The 15,895-nt window shown below is 50.8% G+C and overlaps 1 protein-coding gene across 6 annotated transcripts in view; it reads left to right on the top strand.

Annotated features, from left to right (window-relative positions):
• The first annotated feature begins 11,925 nt into the window (after positions 1 to 11,925).
• Positions 11,926 to 15,895, top strand: part of EXOC6B (exocyst complex component 6B) — a 353,544-nt gene continuing 349,574 nt past the window's right edge. For all 6 annotated transcript variants that reach the window (XM_074865395.1, XM_074865396.1, XM_074865391.1 and 3 more), the window contains exon 1: positions 11,926 to 12,081. In XM_074865395.1, coding sequence (XP_074721496.1) covers positions 11,969 to 12,081 — 113 coding nt within the window. In that variant the 5' untranslated portion in view covers positions 11,926 to 11,968. The remainder of the gene's footprint in view (positions 12,082 to 15,895) is intronic.

Below are 15,895 nucleotides of genomic sequence, written 5' to 3'. Positions count from 1 at the left end.
GGTTTGAGCCCTGACAGTTATAGCCGCCTGTAGAAAAAGAACAAAAACTCATGATTTTTTCTCTTGCCACCCACTTCTTGAGGAAGTCTCGCTGCTGGGGTTGCTGTTCTGGCTCAGACACATCACTTACCGAGGCCAGACGCTGCGTTTTGCTGGCCTGGGTGTCTGCCCTGACCTTGGGTGGGTGGACTTGTTATCTGTGACTTCTTCCTCTGCTTCATCAGTGCCAATAACATCACTTCTTTAGCTGCTGTGCCCACGTTTTCCTTGCTTTGCAGCAAAATCTCATCCCTGTCACTGATGGGGAACTTGCATCTTGGTGTAAATCTAATAATTTTGTATGGCTGGGTCCAGCTGTTGTGGGGGGAGATGTGCTGGGGGCAGAGGGAGCAGAAGGACATCAGCATTCCCCATCCCGGGAGCGCAAACCCCACCGACGGGTGTTACAACAATTCACAACTGGCCAAGCTGACCAAGGAGAGAGGCTGGGACACAAACTACAAGAGTAAATTTTTATTCATACTGGGACATGAGGTGCACCAGCCAAACTGGGGCACCCTGGTGTGGTTTTACACAGGGTTCTTACACCCTTCAAGCATTCAGGTACAACATGATTTAACTAATCACTAGCACCCACCCCCGCTGATTATTAATCATAGTAAAACTTTGCAAAGAAGCTCTGTTTCTGCAGCATTCTGGCTGCTTGTCGATTGATCCAGCTGTCCCTGGAGTCAGTGTTGCTGGAGTTACTGATCTATGATGGAGCTGATGCTGAGAGGGTTTCAGAGATGTGTCAGAGGGCTGGGATGCTGCTGTTATCTTGGTTGACCCAGGGTATCCTTTAGCCTTCATGGACAGCTCTAAGCTTCCAAGAAGAAAAGTCCTTATTTCCAGGGCTGGGCTGTCCTTCAGTTTGTTTTACGTGAGCATGAATGTAAAGTGAAGTGAAAGTAAAATTCCAATAGCAGTGGAGAATGTAAACTAATATATATATTAACAAAGTTAATATACTTTCACACTGTAAGGACTGGTTGATATAATAAGGAAAGAATTTTCATAACCCATGAGAGCTACGAAATATCCCCCTCAGATCAGCTCTCTTTTCATTCCCTTTGTTGCTTTTTAAGTCAGTCATTTTGAAGATTTGCTGAATGTCACTTTATGCCACAAAGGGCATCTCCTGACCTTAGGTTGGTGACTTGTGGGGTGACGTGCTGTGCGCTGGAAACAAGGGAAGAAGAAAAGAAGAAGAAGAAAATAAACACGAAGAAGAAAACAAGAAGAAAACAAGAACATTCTGACCTATTAGCAAAATCTGATTTATGACCAAAATTGCTAAGACTGTGTCCAAGATATATTTCTCTGTTGCCTGATGGACACCATGCGTGGTGGACACCCTCCGTAAACAGCTTGGTGAGGGTGAGCGTGATGTGAGGAGCTCTGCCTGCGCAGTTACAGAGGTGAAACTTCATTCCCTGGTCTTTCTGTGTTCTTACACCAGATGCTCCCTGGCTCCTGTGACAGCACCTTGCTGCTTCCACTGAATTTTAACTTGATACGATCACGCTGAGGGCAGCTATTTCACTTTTCTTGGAGAACACTCCATCCTAAGCATTGCTCAGCAATTTCAGGGCGTGCTGCAGTCTGAGGTTTTATGTCTCCAGAGACAGCACTCTTCTTATCCTTCTTCCAAGCACCCTGGAAGTGCTGCTGCCAGAGCACCTCTGGGAGAAACAGAGATGGTTTGCAGTAAGGGTAGGGATCTTACCGTGAGGAAATCTGGACTAAGGGCTAAATCCAGTAAAGGATGTAGATACTGCCCTGGCATTTTTTTTTTTTTTTCTTTTTTTACTTCTGATTTTTTCATGGCTGTCTTTTTATAAATCTGCGTTTTTTTCCAACTTGCTAGTTCCTCTCCTTACCCACCATCCAAAACCAGGCATAGGACTGCAGGGATAATTCACAGAGAGAAAGTTTCCCTGTGAAAGAAAGACTCCAGAAATGGCAGCTGCTATCTGAGCAGAGGAGGACTGCAAAAATTAAATTAGTATTGGAAAAGAGCATGGAGCGGAATACAATTTTAATGTAATTGGTGGGAACAGGTGCTTTTTGGTCAGACTGCTCTGGAGCTCTCTCAAGAGAAAATGTTTTAAAACATAAATGGTTGCTGTTGGCTGGGGAATTGAATAGTACATCAAGAAATACAACATAAAAGCATCTAATGCATGGAATAAGGAAGAGTGGGAAGGGCTGTACGTTGTAGAAATGTCATCACCGGGTTTTCAGAACTGATCTAAGATGGACTGGGAAGGTGATAGAGCTGGGAAAGCTCTGGAAGGTGACCGGCTGGACAGATGTGACTCCAGTACAGGGACACCTTCCCTAGTTAGTGAAAGGCTTTGCCTGAGCAGCGTCGGGTGAATGTTGGAGGAAGCCACATGCGACTGGCAGAGCTGGTCCAGGGAGGATTTTTCCCCTGAGGAGTATGAGCATCACCTCACCCCTGGGTGAGCATGTAGGTAGTGGAGGATGAGCAGGCTGACCCAGACCCTCCTGGGGCAGCCAGGGCTCAGCCTGCCTGCCAGGACCACGCTCTGGCAGCAGGAAGGTTTGAGCCCTTTCCAGGACGTTGGGTGGGAAGATGAACAGAGATGTCCCAGAACCAGCAAGAGCAACGGTCATTCTCTTAAAAGATGGAAGATGCTCCCCTTCTGTCCCACCCTGTGCACAGTGGCAACACTGGGCCCTCAGCAACGTCCTAGTCCCCTTGGAGATTTGCTCCTGCTGCACAGCTCTATTGCTGATGTGGCCAGACCCCGTGGCACTGTCCTGTGCTGGGACGACACGGTGCAGGCACCTCTTTGCCTTCATAAAGCAGGAGGCGGATGAAGCTGGATCCAGAAAAGCCACCATCACGAAATCATCAGTATCATCAGTAAGTTCGCAGGTGACACCAAGTGAAGCGGGAGTGTCGATCTGCATGAGGATAGGGAGGCTCTGCAGAGAGGCTTGGATAGATTGGATCAGTGGCCAACGTCAACATGATGAGCTTCAACAAGGCCAAGTGCCAGGTCCTGCACTTGGGCCACAACAACCCCCTGCATGGCTACAGGCTTGGGGAGGGGTGGCTGGAGCTGTCTGGAAGAGAAGGGTCTGGGGGTTCTCATTGACAAGCAGCTGAACAGGAGCCAGCAGGGTGCCCAGGGGGCCAAGAAAGCCACCGGCATCCTGGCTTGGATTAGAAATAGTGTGACCAGCAGAAGTAGGGAGGTGACAGTCGCCCTGTGCTCTGCACTGGTGAGGCCACACCTGGAGTGTTGTGTCCAGTTTTGGGCACCTCAATATGAGAGAGATCTTGAGGGGCTGGAGCGAGTGCAGAGGAGGGCAATGAGGCTGGGGAAGGGCCTGGAGAATAAATCCTGTGAGGAGCGATGGAAGGAGCTGGGACTGTTCAGTGTGAGGAGGAGAAGGTGAGGGGAGACCTCATCACTCTACAGCTCCCTGAAAGGACGTTGTAGAGAGGTTGGTGCTGGTCTCTTCTCCCAGGTGATTAGTGACAGAACAAGAGGGAACGGCTTTAAACTGCAACAGGGGAGGGTCAGACTGGACATGAGGAAAAAATGTTTCCCAGCAAGAGTGGTCAGAGAGTGGAATAGGCTGCCCAGGGAGGGGTGGAGTCCCCATCCCTGGGTGTGTTTAAGGGCCGTTGGGATGAGCTGTGGGGAGATGTGGGGTAGGGGAGAACTTTGTTGAGTTGGGCTGAGGGTTGGACTCGATGATCCCGAGGGGCTTTTCCAACCTGAATGATTCTGTGATTCTGTAAAATCATGCACACCATGAACCCCCCAGCTCTTCATCCATCAGCATTGGGGCTTCCCTTCCAGCTCAAGCTGTAGTAGAGAGAACCAGCACTAGGTGTCAGCTGCATTTAAAATCTGAGGGAGCTGTGGGCAACCCCTGAGTCCGGGGGGGACCCCGGGAGGACAGCGAGGAGGCTGGGGGCTTTGCTCCTGGGCAGCGCAGGGCACAGGGAGAGGGAGAGTCACTGGTGCAAGCCAGCAGAGAAGTGCCAGGGAAGTAAAATTTCTCTTGGCGGTGGTGATTTTAAATATCTACTGAGGTATTATCTGAATTGCCCAAATTAGCCATCATCTGAGATTGTGGCTGTTGGATTTATCTGGAGAAGTCGCCTGGATTTTATCTGGAGAACCCACCCGAGCCGTTTTGCAGCACAGATCCTGTTGGCACTGGGCTGTTGTGCCGTGCGTGTTTGCAATGGTCTCAGCATCCTCTGACAGGTATAATGGGGCTCCCACAAAATCCAGGGGAAGGCAGAAGGGCTGCCACGGGGGAAAACCCACCCCACACACTGCAGGGGCGGTGGGAACACCGTGGGGCTGGTACTCCTGAGCAGCAGCTGCTGTAACGCTGCCAGGGCTCACGCGTGTTGGAGAGGAAGCACTGAATTCCTTCTGCAAAAGACTGTTAACAATAGCTTTCAGGAAGAGCCCTGGGTATTTCTGCCCGGCATTACCACCCAAGAAGGGCAGGGCTAGAAGTCACACAAGGTGGCCCTGGCTGTAGTCATCGTTGCCATGACTACCCATGGGCTGTTGGAAGGGAGGACTGTGGTTTCACTCCTGAGCTCTGCTTGTTGTTTTAGTAGCCCAAAGGCCACCCCAACTGTGGGATCTCATCGTGTTCAGCTGCTAATTGTGTGACCTCCTAAGGACAAGATGCCTTGGATGGCAGCAGATCCCTTGCCCCATACAGCGGGGCTGCTCTCTGGCTGGGTTTCACGGCAGCGAGGATAATGAGGATGGGCTGAGCGGCACAGCAGGAACCTCACTCCTGCAGCTCTCTGTGATGAGAAGGGGAGCGTGTGGAGAGGACATCCCCCCTCGTTACAGGCTGGGAGGTAGGATCTCCCTCCTACTCACAAACGATGACCCCTTCTGCTGCTGTCGTGGGTGAGCCACGGAGCCCCAAACTGCGGCAGGGAGCAGAACTCAACACTTGCAACCGTGCTAACCACTTCCTGGCATACGTGGAATAGAAATATATTGTGCTCAAGCTTAAGGGTGAATGTGGTTGTCCTTCTGCTTCTAAACAAAGACAGAGAGACCAGCCCTTTCCTTCACTGTGCTGCTCCCTGCCAACATGGGCTTATCAGGTTCAGCTAAACAGCCCAGAGCTAAGGAGCAGCTCTGAACTTCAGGTAGACACCCATCTCTGGTCTTCAAGTCCTGTCTAGATGAAGCTATGCCATGTCATGTGGGTTTTGGCAGGACTTTAGAAATCCCAGAACAGCTTGCCAAAAGATCTTCACCCCAGCCTTGCCACCAGAGATACCCGTGCCTGCATTTAATTAAACCAGAAACTCAGATTTGAAAAATCCTCCACAAAGGTTGAAAGCCAGAACTCCGTGCCCGAAGTCCATGTCACCATTCTTTCAGCCTGTCCGAGCTATTAATTTCCTGTATTCAGAAAAAAAGGTATAATAAAATGCGTGAGAAAACAAGAGGCATAATTAAAAGCATCAAAGTACGTCCCAAGCAGGGATTTGGGGAACAGTGTGATAATATCGGAGAGGCTTAAAAATTTATTTCAGTCCTAAGATGTAAAGCAGAACAGGATTTTAAGTACAGAGCCTAGTGGCTGGAAAATGGGGATTTATCCTCCATAAATAAACTGTGGAAGTCTGGATTATTTTGCGGTTACCGATACGTGTGGCTGAATGCACTCGGGGGCAATAAAACCATGCAGAGCCAGGTCTAGGCGAAGGCACCTGCCCAAGAGCAGCACGACCACGGCGGAATCACCGCACCGAGTCTCTGGCAAGCCAGGCTGGCTCTGCCGCTGCTGTGGGTGGCATCAAAGTGTGTGGGATGGTGGCAATCAGCGCAGAGGGAGCTGTGGCCCTTCTCAGAAGTGGCAGCTGCTGACAGCGCTTCTCCCACCCTCCATACAAGCAGGAGCAGCCAGGCCGGCTCCCCGTGGCTCCTCTCTTCCTCTGCCTCTCCAACCAAGCTGCAGTCCTTTCCCCTTCTCCCCGCGAAAGGGCAGCCAAGCCCCGAGCTCTCCCCTGCTGGAAAGGGCAAAATTGCATTTCATGGGCGCACGGGGGAAGGGGTGCTTTCAGTTGGCACCTCGCGGCAAAAACGTGGAAGGTGGTTGAGGGAGGGGGGATAAATGAAATGCAGGCACCTCTCTGGGCAGCAGAGATTTATTTGTTCCCTTGGGGTTGAAGCGGAGGGTGCTAAAGGTCAGCCTTGAAGAAGGAAACCGGGCTGCTGCACACCCAGAGCAAACAGGACCTGCTGATTTGTGTGCTGAGTCAGCACCCGCAGCGTTCTTGTTGCTTTAGAAATACCGTGTGCCTTGCCTTGCCCAGCTTCAAGTGATTGAGGGTGAGAAAGCAAATGCCGAGGATGCCCAGCCCAGCTGAGAGCGGGGTTGGGGCCAGAGGGGTTTGGTGAAGGCAGAAGGGAGAAGCGGGGAGCAGGCAGAGGCTGGGGATCAGAAGGATAGTGTGGGGGCAACTCCAGGGGCTCCAGGACTCCAGTCCACACCCCAGAAAAAGGGAGCTGCCCAAAGAGGTTACCTGAGACTATTTGAGTGTCTCACAACGTGGGGTATAAGTCCCCCAGGCCCCTGCAGAAGGCTGGTCTTCCAGGTCAGCAGCATCTAGCCTTGTTTGTTCCTTTCTTTCTGTTTTTAATTCCTGGGTTTCTCTTTGCTAGCCCCCTCATTTAGCTCGGAAATGTTTTCCTGAATGACACTGGTGAGACCAAATGTAAGAGTAGCTTGGCATCATGCCCGCCTGTCGTTGTTTCAATATAGGTGCAATCGGAAAAACGTGGAGGCAACTGGAAGGGAAGAAGCCAGCGGCGAGAGGGGGGAGTGGGTAAGGAAGCAGAGAAGCCTGGAGATGTTGAAAGCAGTTCAGCAAAATAACAACTCAAAATGAAAAACCGAAGCGAGCACAGTAAGAAGCAAATTGTTAAGGTTAAAAAAAAAATGAAAGACATTCTGATGGTGGTATTGCTCTAGTGAAACGGCAGAATTACAGCTCGTCCTGAATTTGGGAAGATCCCAGGTGCCACAGTAATTTGTAGACGGTGATGATGACTTTTCTTTTCAGCAGTGACAGAGGCAGACTGTTGAACCAGCAGCCTCAGGTGACCCACACACGGGGCTATGTAAAGGCTGCTCAAGGTTTCTGCCCTGTTACATTGATTTTTTAGGAAGTTTTGGAACACTAGGGAAGTTCTGGAGAACTGGAAAATGCTGATGAGAGGTCACTAATTAAAAGGGAGAGTTTGTAAAGCTCCATCAGGCTGTTGTAAGTCCCATAAAAAACAATTATATGGAACTTCATTAGTAGGAAATTAAGGGAACATAAAAGAGTTAATGTCGGCCAGCATGGTTTTAAGGGAAATAGAATCTGTCAGGCAAACTCGATATCATTTTTAAATGAGATTATGAGCTGGTAATAGACATCTTTGATGCATTTGTGTTGGTACTGCATGATGATTTAATTAATAAATTAGAACAATACAAATTCAGCATGCTTATGTCAGTGACTGGTAAGAATAAATAAACTTCTTGTAGACAGGCTTTCAAATGGTACAAAGTTTCTGTGGCAGCAAATAATAAGGGCAAGTCCCAGACTGCTCGGTAAGCCAGACGCAAGCAATGAATATTCATGTGAAGGTGACCAAATGCCATGTGTCCTGGGACAAAGGATGTAGCTTTTCTTACAGAATGGAAAATTTTATCCCAGACGGCAGTGACCTGCAAAGAATTGAAGGTGACAGTGGGTAATCAGCTGGACATCAGCCTCGGCGTGACCCTGTGGCCAGCAGGACTGGCTAATGGCACCTGAGATTGTACCAACACCGCGTTGAGGAGGAGCAGATGGATTATATTCTCTTTGTGCTTGTTACCAGAGCCACTGCTCTGTCCACTTCTGGCACCCACAGACTAAGGAAAATCTTGAAATATGGTGATTTTTGCAAAAACTGCATAAATGAGTAAATTACTGGAAAATGTGCCTTAGAGTAAAAGGCTCCAAGAACTCAATCTGTTCAGCTGATCAAAGAAGAGGTTGGTTGATCCCAGACCTCAGCACCATAGGTGAACACCAAAGACTTGGTAACAGCAGTTACTTTGACTCTACTGGGCAAGGGTGAAAAGAGATCTGTGGTTGAAATTTGAAGTTGGGAGGCCGGGTGAGATTTTCAATGGCATCAAAACCAGCCCTGAGTTTTCCTCTTTAAAATATGCTCAACTTTCACCATAGCTTTAGAAGCCAATTGGTGCATGGAAAATCTATGGTTGGTGCTCCTTAGTAGGTTCTTCTATGAGTTAACAAAATCCCTCCCCCTCCCCATCTGACATGAATATTTATGAATCTGTGGAAATGTTTTTGGTGCTTTTCTCCCCATGAGAAAAATATGATGTTTTGGTGGACATTTAAAAAAAAAAAGTATTTATTTTTATTCCAGTCAAACCCAAACATTTCTTTTTAGGCAGACTGTTACAGTGCCTCATAGCATCTTCCCACATTGCTCTGTGGAGGTTAATGCTCTGCTTTTTTTAGGATGTGATCTTGCTAGTTGTGTCACACCCATGGTCACACCATGGTCACACCATGCTCCAGGCACTGGGCTCCTCTTCTTGCTGAATAAGAGGCATTGAAAACAGTGGTCCTCATTCTTTCTGTTGGTGCAGGACAGTGAGACAAAATAAGACTAAAGTCAACACTGGAGTTTGATGACTAATTGAGTTCACAGAATCCCAGAATCCTTCAGGTTGGAAAAGCCCCTCGGGATCATCGAGTCCAACCCTCAGCCTGACTCTACAAAGTTCTCCCCTACCCCACATCCCCCCACAGCTCATCCAAACGGCCCTTAAACACACCCAGGGATGGGGACTCCACCCCTCCCTGGGCAGCCTATTCCACTCTCTGACCACTCTTGCTGGGAAACATTTTTTCCTCATGTCCAGTCTGACCCTCCCCTGTTGCAGTTTAAAGCCGTTCCCTCTTGTTCTGTCACTAATCACCTGTGAGAAGAGACCAGCACCAACCTCTCTACAACGTCCTTTCAGGGAGCTGTAGAGTGATGAGGTCTCCCCTCACCTTCTCCTCCTCACACTGAACAGTCCCAGCTCCTTCCATCGCTCCTCACAGGATTTATTCTAGGTTCCCATCTCTGCGCTCAACCTCCTTGTACTGTAGTCTGGTGGACCAAGCAATGTCCTCATACCAGAGAAAGCTAGACCCTGTTTCTGAGAGCCTTATTTGTGATAACACCATTGCCTAACTGAGCAGTCAGGATTGAACCTGGCGTCGGTGTCATTTGTAGCGGTTCTCATCCTGTAATTAAAACCATTAAGGATTGTTGCCAGCCACTCGCTCCTCGACCGCTGGCGTTCGATCTTGTTTCTAAAGCTCAGTGAAGACAACGTGATAGTTAGCACTGACGTCAGGAATATTGGCTCAGTCCCCAACAGCACAAGCCCCTACTAATTTGAACAAAAACAGTAATCTTCTTAGCCGCTAATGGCAGTAGATGGAGCTGGGTATGTATTTCCCGTAGCCACAGGTGGCTCATCTCGATAGTCTGAAGTCCAGAGCAGTTTCAAGTCACAAATGATCTGCTCCTTGCAGCAGCTGTCACGGGGTTTTGCTGCGTGGGATTGTCCACGTAAACTGCGGTGCTGGAAGCACCAGCCTCCTGCCACGGATGCCCCAGCTCGCCTGCAGCGCCGGCCGAGGCAGAGCAGCCGGTTGGAAAGAGGCACAAAATGCACAGCGCTTCCCGCCGATACAGCTCCCGACCCAGCCCCGGGGGAAGGCAGCGCCAGGCTGCTGGGCTCAGAAATCACCCAGCTATTTTTATCCGCTTTCCTTCCACCGCTGACGTGTCTCTTTGCTTCTTGGTCCTCAGAAAGCTTCTACCAGATCTCCATGGTGACTGCCATCGGAGGACAGATTTTCTCGCTGGTGTTAACACATCCGAAGCGACATCCATCTGGTCTGGCACGACACCGTGTTTGGCAACCGTAGGCACGATGTGCAAGAGCTGGTGAACTTCACGTGAACTAATGAAGTTTTTGCCAAGCTCTCCTTGCCCCTCCTGCATTGTTCCAGTCATGGTGCATCACGTTTTGGAAAGTTCTTTTATCCCTTTCTCATTTAATTAAGTGATGATACAGGGATATTCAGACTGGCAGCTTGAACCTTAGCAAGCAGCGCTGAGGGAAGCCAGAGGCGTGCTCGTACAATTAGTGTAGTTTATTTATATCTCAGAAGATGAAACGACAAAAGCAAATGCAGAAACGTTCGGTGGTTTGCATAGCCTGGTCTCGGTCCTGCTCTGCATCCCCACTGTGCCTCTGGCAGAGCGTGGGATCTCCGTGCAAGGACGGCTCCGCTGCACCTGATAACGCATGGCTGGGAACGGGACCCTTCCAGCCTTGTTTTCACAACACAAAATAATAACAATAATAACCAACTGCTTCCAAAGGAGGGAGCAGCCCCAGGAGCCGCAGTGTTAAACCTCGAGGAGACCTTGATATCCAAGGATGTTTCTGGGGACCGGTGGTGTTTTTCAGAGGAAGCTCCACCGTGTCCTTGGGTGAAGATGCCTCTTGGGTTGCTCAGCTAGGGGGGGATGCACTGCAGCTCGTCAGCTCGTGGGACATTCTAGGATCAAGCTGAAAGGCGGTTCGGTGTCAGCGGGGAGCTTTCTTTGGGACCACAGTCAATGACACCTTGTCAGGGTGGGGGGGACATCGTTTATGGGGCAGAAAGACAGGATGGGGCTGGTGAAGAGGAGGTTCATCCCTCGTGGGGAAGGGGATGGCTCCGCTCAGGGCAGTGACACAGGTTCATTCCTGCTGGGACCTCCTCTCATGGCCGGTGACAACAGTGTCACGACCATGGGGCTGTGTCCCTTCAAGGGGAGAACATGGGGTCCTTGGCATGGTGGCTGTGTCCCCTCATGGTGGGTGTCATGGCCATGGGGTTGTGTCCCCTCAGGGGGGATGACATGGAGTCCCTGCCATAGGGCTGCGTCCCCTCAGGGGACAGGACACGGGCTCCCTGCTATGATGGCTGTGTCACCTCATGGTGAGTGTCACTACCATGGTGACTGTGTCCCCTCATGGTGGGTGCTGTGACCATAGGGCTGTGTCTCCTCAGGGTGGTGTCGAAGCCATGGGGCTGTGTCCCCTCAGAGGAGGACATGGGGATCCTGCCATGGGGCTGCATCCCCTCAGGGGAGAGAAAATGGGGTCTCTGCCATGGTGGCTGTATCCCCTCATGGTGGGTGTTGTGACCATGGGGGCTGCATCCCCTCAGAGGAGGACATGGGGATCCTGCCATGGGGCTGCGTCCCCTCAGGGGAGAGGACACAGGGTCCGTGCTATGGTGGCTGTGTCCCCTCACGGTGGGTGTCATGACCACGGGGCCGTGTCCCCTCACAGAAGCCGACACGGGGCATCCCGCCATGGGGCTGTGTCCCCTCAGGGCAGTGTCGAAGCCACGGGGCTGTGTCCCCTCGGCGGGAAGTCGGCACCCGCTGCCATGGCGGACACCTCCCTTCGGGGGGCAGCGGGGACCGACCGCCGCCGCCCCCCACCCCGGAGCTCCCCTCCCGCGGCAACGGGGCCGGTGACCGGGACCTCGGGGGAAGGGGCTGCTCCCCGCCGGGGGAGGCCGCTCCCCGCCCCCTCGGCCGCCAGGCGTGTCGCAGCGCCGGCGCAGGCCGCGGCCGAGCCCCCCCCCCCCCCCCGCCCGCACTACATTTCCCGGCGTGCCGGGCGCGGCGGGGCCGGGCCGGGCCGGGCCGAGCGGGAGCGGGCGGCCCCGGCGCTGGTGCTGCCCGGGGCGGGGAGGTGCCGGGCCGGGCCGGGCCGGGCCGGGCCGGGCCGGGCAGGTGGGTTCGGCTGCAGCCCCATGGAGCGGGGGAAGATGGCGGAGCTGGAGAGCCTGGAGACGGCGGCGGAGCATGAGCGGATCCTGCGGGAGATCGAGAGCACCGACACGGCCTGTATCGGCCCCACGCTCAGGTGCGGCCGGGGCGGGGCGGTGGGACCCGGGGCGGGGGGGGGGCGGCCAGCCGGGGCGGGGGGGGCTCGGGCGGGCTTCGCCTCGCCTCGCCGCCGCGCTCCCCAGAAACTTTGAAGAAATGAGGAAACGTTAAGGGGAATTGGTTTTTAATAGTCGCCTCGGAGAAGTGCCTGTAGCCCCCTCGCCTCCCCCTGCCCCGCCGGGCCGGGCTGCCCGGGAGCTGGAGGCGCTGTGAGGGACGAGGCTCGGCCTGTGCCCGGCCCTTGGCCCCGAGCCGGGGTCGTGGAGCAGCTTCTCCCGCCCGGCTGCGGGGTCGGCTGCTGCGGCGGGTTCTGCCCCGCCGGCCTCGACCCCCGCTCGGGGCCTGCGCCCCCCCCGGCCCCTCCGGGAGCTCTCGGGGTGCCCGCAGCCCGCTCTGGGAAGGGAGGGCATTTTCCTGCCTTTAGCAAGGAATCTGTCAAAGTTATTCTTGTAAACCGTCGCTCGCCCTTTTTTGCCGATTTGTGTCCCGTTTCTCAAAAACCATGGCTAATTGTGAAGCCGTGGGTATGGGTACAATTACCATCCTGATGATGATATGAGTTAATGCCTCCGTTTGCTTAATGGAGCCTTTGTTCTCCTATTAAGCATCTTTCCCCAGCGGTTCTTGCAGTATCCTTCAGCTGGGAGAACCCGTTGCTTCATCTGTGTTAACTGCTGAGCTCTCCTCCTGCCCGAGGAGCGCAGATGGGTATAGCTGCCTGCCCAGGACCGCTGCCCCTTCGTTTTTCCTTTTCCTTCTGCTCCTTTCCACGAGTCTGGGTCTGGCATTTCAGCCTTTTTGGTATTTGTGATGCTGGTTAGGATTTTGCAGCAGTGGCTTCTGCTGCGTTGTTATTCTGAAAGGTGCGGTAGCTCACTCTTTAACTGAAGCCTGTGTCTCATGAGAAATCACCTGATTTTTTTTTTTTTTTTTAAAACACGGTATTTTAGATAGATTATGCACATCTAAGACCCGTTCTTGCTAGCCAGACCATGTAGTGTTAGTGTCACTGTCCTGGTAGAAGCCATGTAATGGATTTGGCAAACTGAGACACCTCATCCCTCCTTCCCCCGCTTTAAAGTAAAACAGAACTTCTCCAAAGAACTTTGTATCAAAATCAAAGCGTGTTACTCCCAGTGCTGAGCACAATTGTGTGTGTTATCCTCCGGAAGGTCGATGGTGCAAAGGGGGAGAGGATACTTACAGCTCGTTGTAACCAAATTGAACAGGCTGAAAGGTGGGGCAAGATAGAGGTGTGTTCCCAGAAATGCCGGGCTTCAAAATCTAGGTAGCTACATTATCACAAACTTAAATTCAGGACTAAGCTTTGTTGCTTTTTGTGGCGAGGGGAGCACAGTGCCCTTTCACAGGGCAGTGCAGTTGGTTCAACCTTCCTCTTCCAGGTGCACTGCATCAGCCCCAGAGCTGCTGAACTGGAAATCACGGTGCCAGGTGGGAGTGTTTGGGTATAAACAGGACTGGAGCCTCCTGTCCCACCCCCTCCACAACAGCCCTTCATTTCTTTTGGATATTTAAGTTTTACAGACTCATGGTTTTAAATGACTCGTGCGGCTGTGTTTAAAAATAAATGAGTTTAAGCTGTTTGACTTGCAGTGATACTGCAGCGCGGGCACAAAATTAAAGTGGGAAAGCTTTTCGTTCATGGAGCAGTAGAGCACTGGCTTTATCTTGCTATAGGGTTGCCCATTTGTTCATTTTTTTTTTGACTTGTTGCAGTTTTCTTTCTGAAGTTTTTCTGTGAAACCTTTAAAAATAAACTGAATGGTAGGAGATGCTGAGAATTAGATTTATTAACAAAACTGAAAAAACTGGTTTGAATGTCTGGGAACTGCCAGAATGAAGAGTGTGGGTGTTGTGTTTTTTTTTTTTTTTTTCCATGTCATAGAACTAAGTGCAGTTGATCTTGTTTCTTAGTATTAAGGTTAGATGAGGAGTTGGGCTTAATGTCTGTTTTTGCATACCCACAGAAGGAACACTAATAAGTATCTGGGGCAAAGAAAGGTTTGTGCTTCGTTAGCATGAACTGCTGGAGTACAGTGAGTATTATTAATGATAGAAGCATAAGCAGTACCTGCCCCAAGGATTTTTAGAGTTGAAACTAGACTGGCTCAGGGTAAACATGATGTGCTGAAGAGTCCGGAAAAGAGGATGATGGAAACTTTTAAAAAAAGGTGACTCACTTCTTGTAGGCATCATGGAAGAAATGTGTCTTCAGGAGCCAGACTGGCTTCCCTTCTAGGAACAGCAGTCCCAAAGCGCAGTTCAGAAATAGTCTGGACTGCTGGGCCCCTGCTGCCAGCGGGAGCTTGTTTGCAGAATTGTGCTTTTATCAGTTTCTGCCTTGGCAGAGTGAGATACTCTGACTGCAGCCGCTCTGCGTTGTCCTGGTGTAGCGCTCAGGGCTGACTTGCTGCTATCGGAGGGTGACGGAGGGGTTAAGAAGTTAAATTTAAGGTCCAACTAATTAATCTGTCTGGGTGGGTTTGTGTCCCACCCATCAGGGAGAGCGGAAAAATAGCAAGTGTAGTAATTCTTGCCCTGGGGCAGGGGAAGGACGAGATGCCTTCTTGAAGTCCCTTCCAGCCTTATTTTTCTGGTCTGTTCTCGCTGTGATTCTGGGAGACAGTGGCATGGGCCGGGACTCCATTGTGCTGGGCGTTGTGCAGATGTGGGGTGAAGCCTGCCCCTCTTCAAGGAGAGGAATTTCACTCTAAATATAAAATGGGAGATGAGGGCGTGTGAGGAAGTGTTGCAACAGCCTCGGTCTGTGTGATGAGCTGTGCCAGTCTCATGTCTTGCTACGCCGGTGGCTCCAATGCCATCGAGGTCTCTTTTCTCTCCTTTTTTTTTTTTTTTTAATACCTGGCGGTGAATGTCATTGTGTTTGAAGGAGAACACCGAGCGAGTTCAGTGAGTCTTTGTGGGGATCCCCTTGAGTCTGGAGTGCTCCTGGAATCAAAATAATCCACTTCAGGATGTCTTTCCTGCTATTCAACCTCTACTAATTATATCCATTGCTCCCAATTCCACTTCCTTCTGCTGTTCTAATTCCTCTTTTTTTTTTTTTCTTGTGTTATGCTTCTTGATTTTGCAGGGTATTTTTGGATCTCCTCTCCATATCTAGGTTTCTAAGAATCACTTAGTTCTGCAGGATCAGGTAACCTTCTAGGGGAGAAGAAACTCCTTCTTGCTGAAAACCACCTCTTGGCTAAGCTGTGACGCCCATGTGCTCTGATTTTTATTACACTCAATTAACCTATCAAGTTTGTTGCTCTTTGAACTTTCTGTCCACTTCAGCTCATTTTTTTTTTTTAGTGATGGGAAGCTGGCGGTGGACCGAAATATTCTCACCGCAGACACTGTTTCTGGTGTTTCTACTCAAAGTTACTCTTTGAGCAAAGTTACTCTTTGAGCAGCACGCTCTGCAAGCTCATACAGCATTTGCTGAGCATGTCTGAAATATCTCACTTTTGATATACAGAGATTACTTTGTTGCATGGCTGATGCTTTCTTTGTCTTACTTTCTTCTGTGATTCACTTATTTTCTCCCTTTAACTTCTCCCTAGCTCTCTGTAGAAAATGTCCTGTGCTGTACTCCTAGATTATAAATGATTGACTCAAACTGGTGCGGAATAAAGGCAGGAAAAACGGTGAGATTATCTTGTGTGACACCCCGTAAATGTGGGCTGTATAACTTCACCCACTTTTCCCTGTGCTCAGCCTGTCATCTGAGGATGAGCCCGTGTGATTATCTGAATTGCTAATCATTA

Source organism: Strix uralensis, chromosome 4 (assembly GCF_047716275.1).
Source record: "Strix uralensis isolate ZFMK-TIS-50842 chromosome 4, bStrUra1, whole genome shotgun sequence".
Taxonomy (NCBI): domain Eukaryota; kingdom Metazoa; phylum Chordata; class Aves; order Strigiformes; family Strigidae; genus Strix; species Strix uralensis.
Note: the sequence above shows the minus strand (reverse complement) of the source record. Positions and strands in the feature narration are given on the sequence as shown.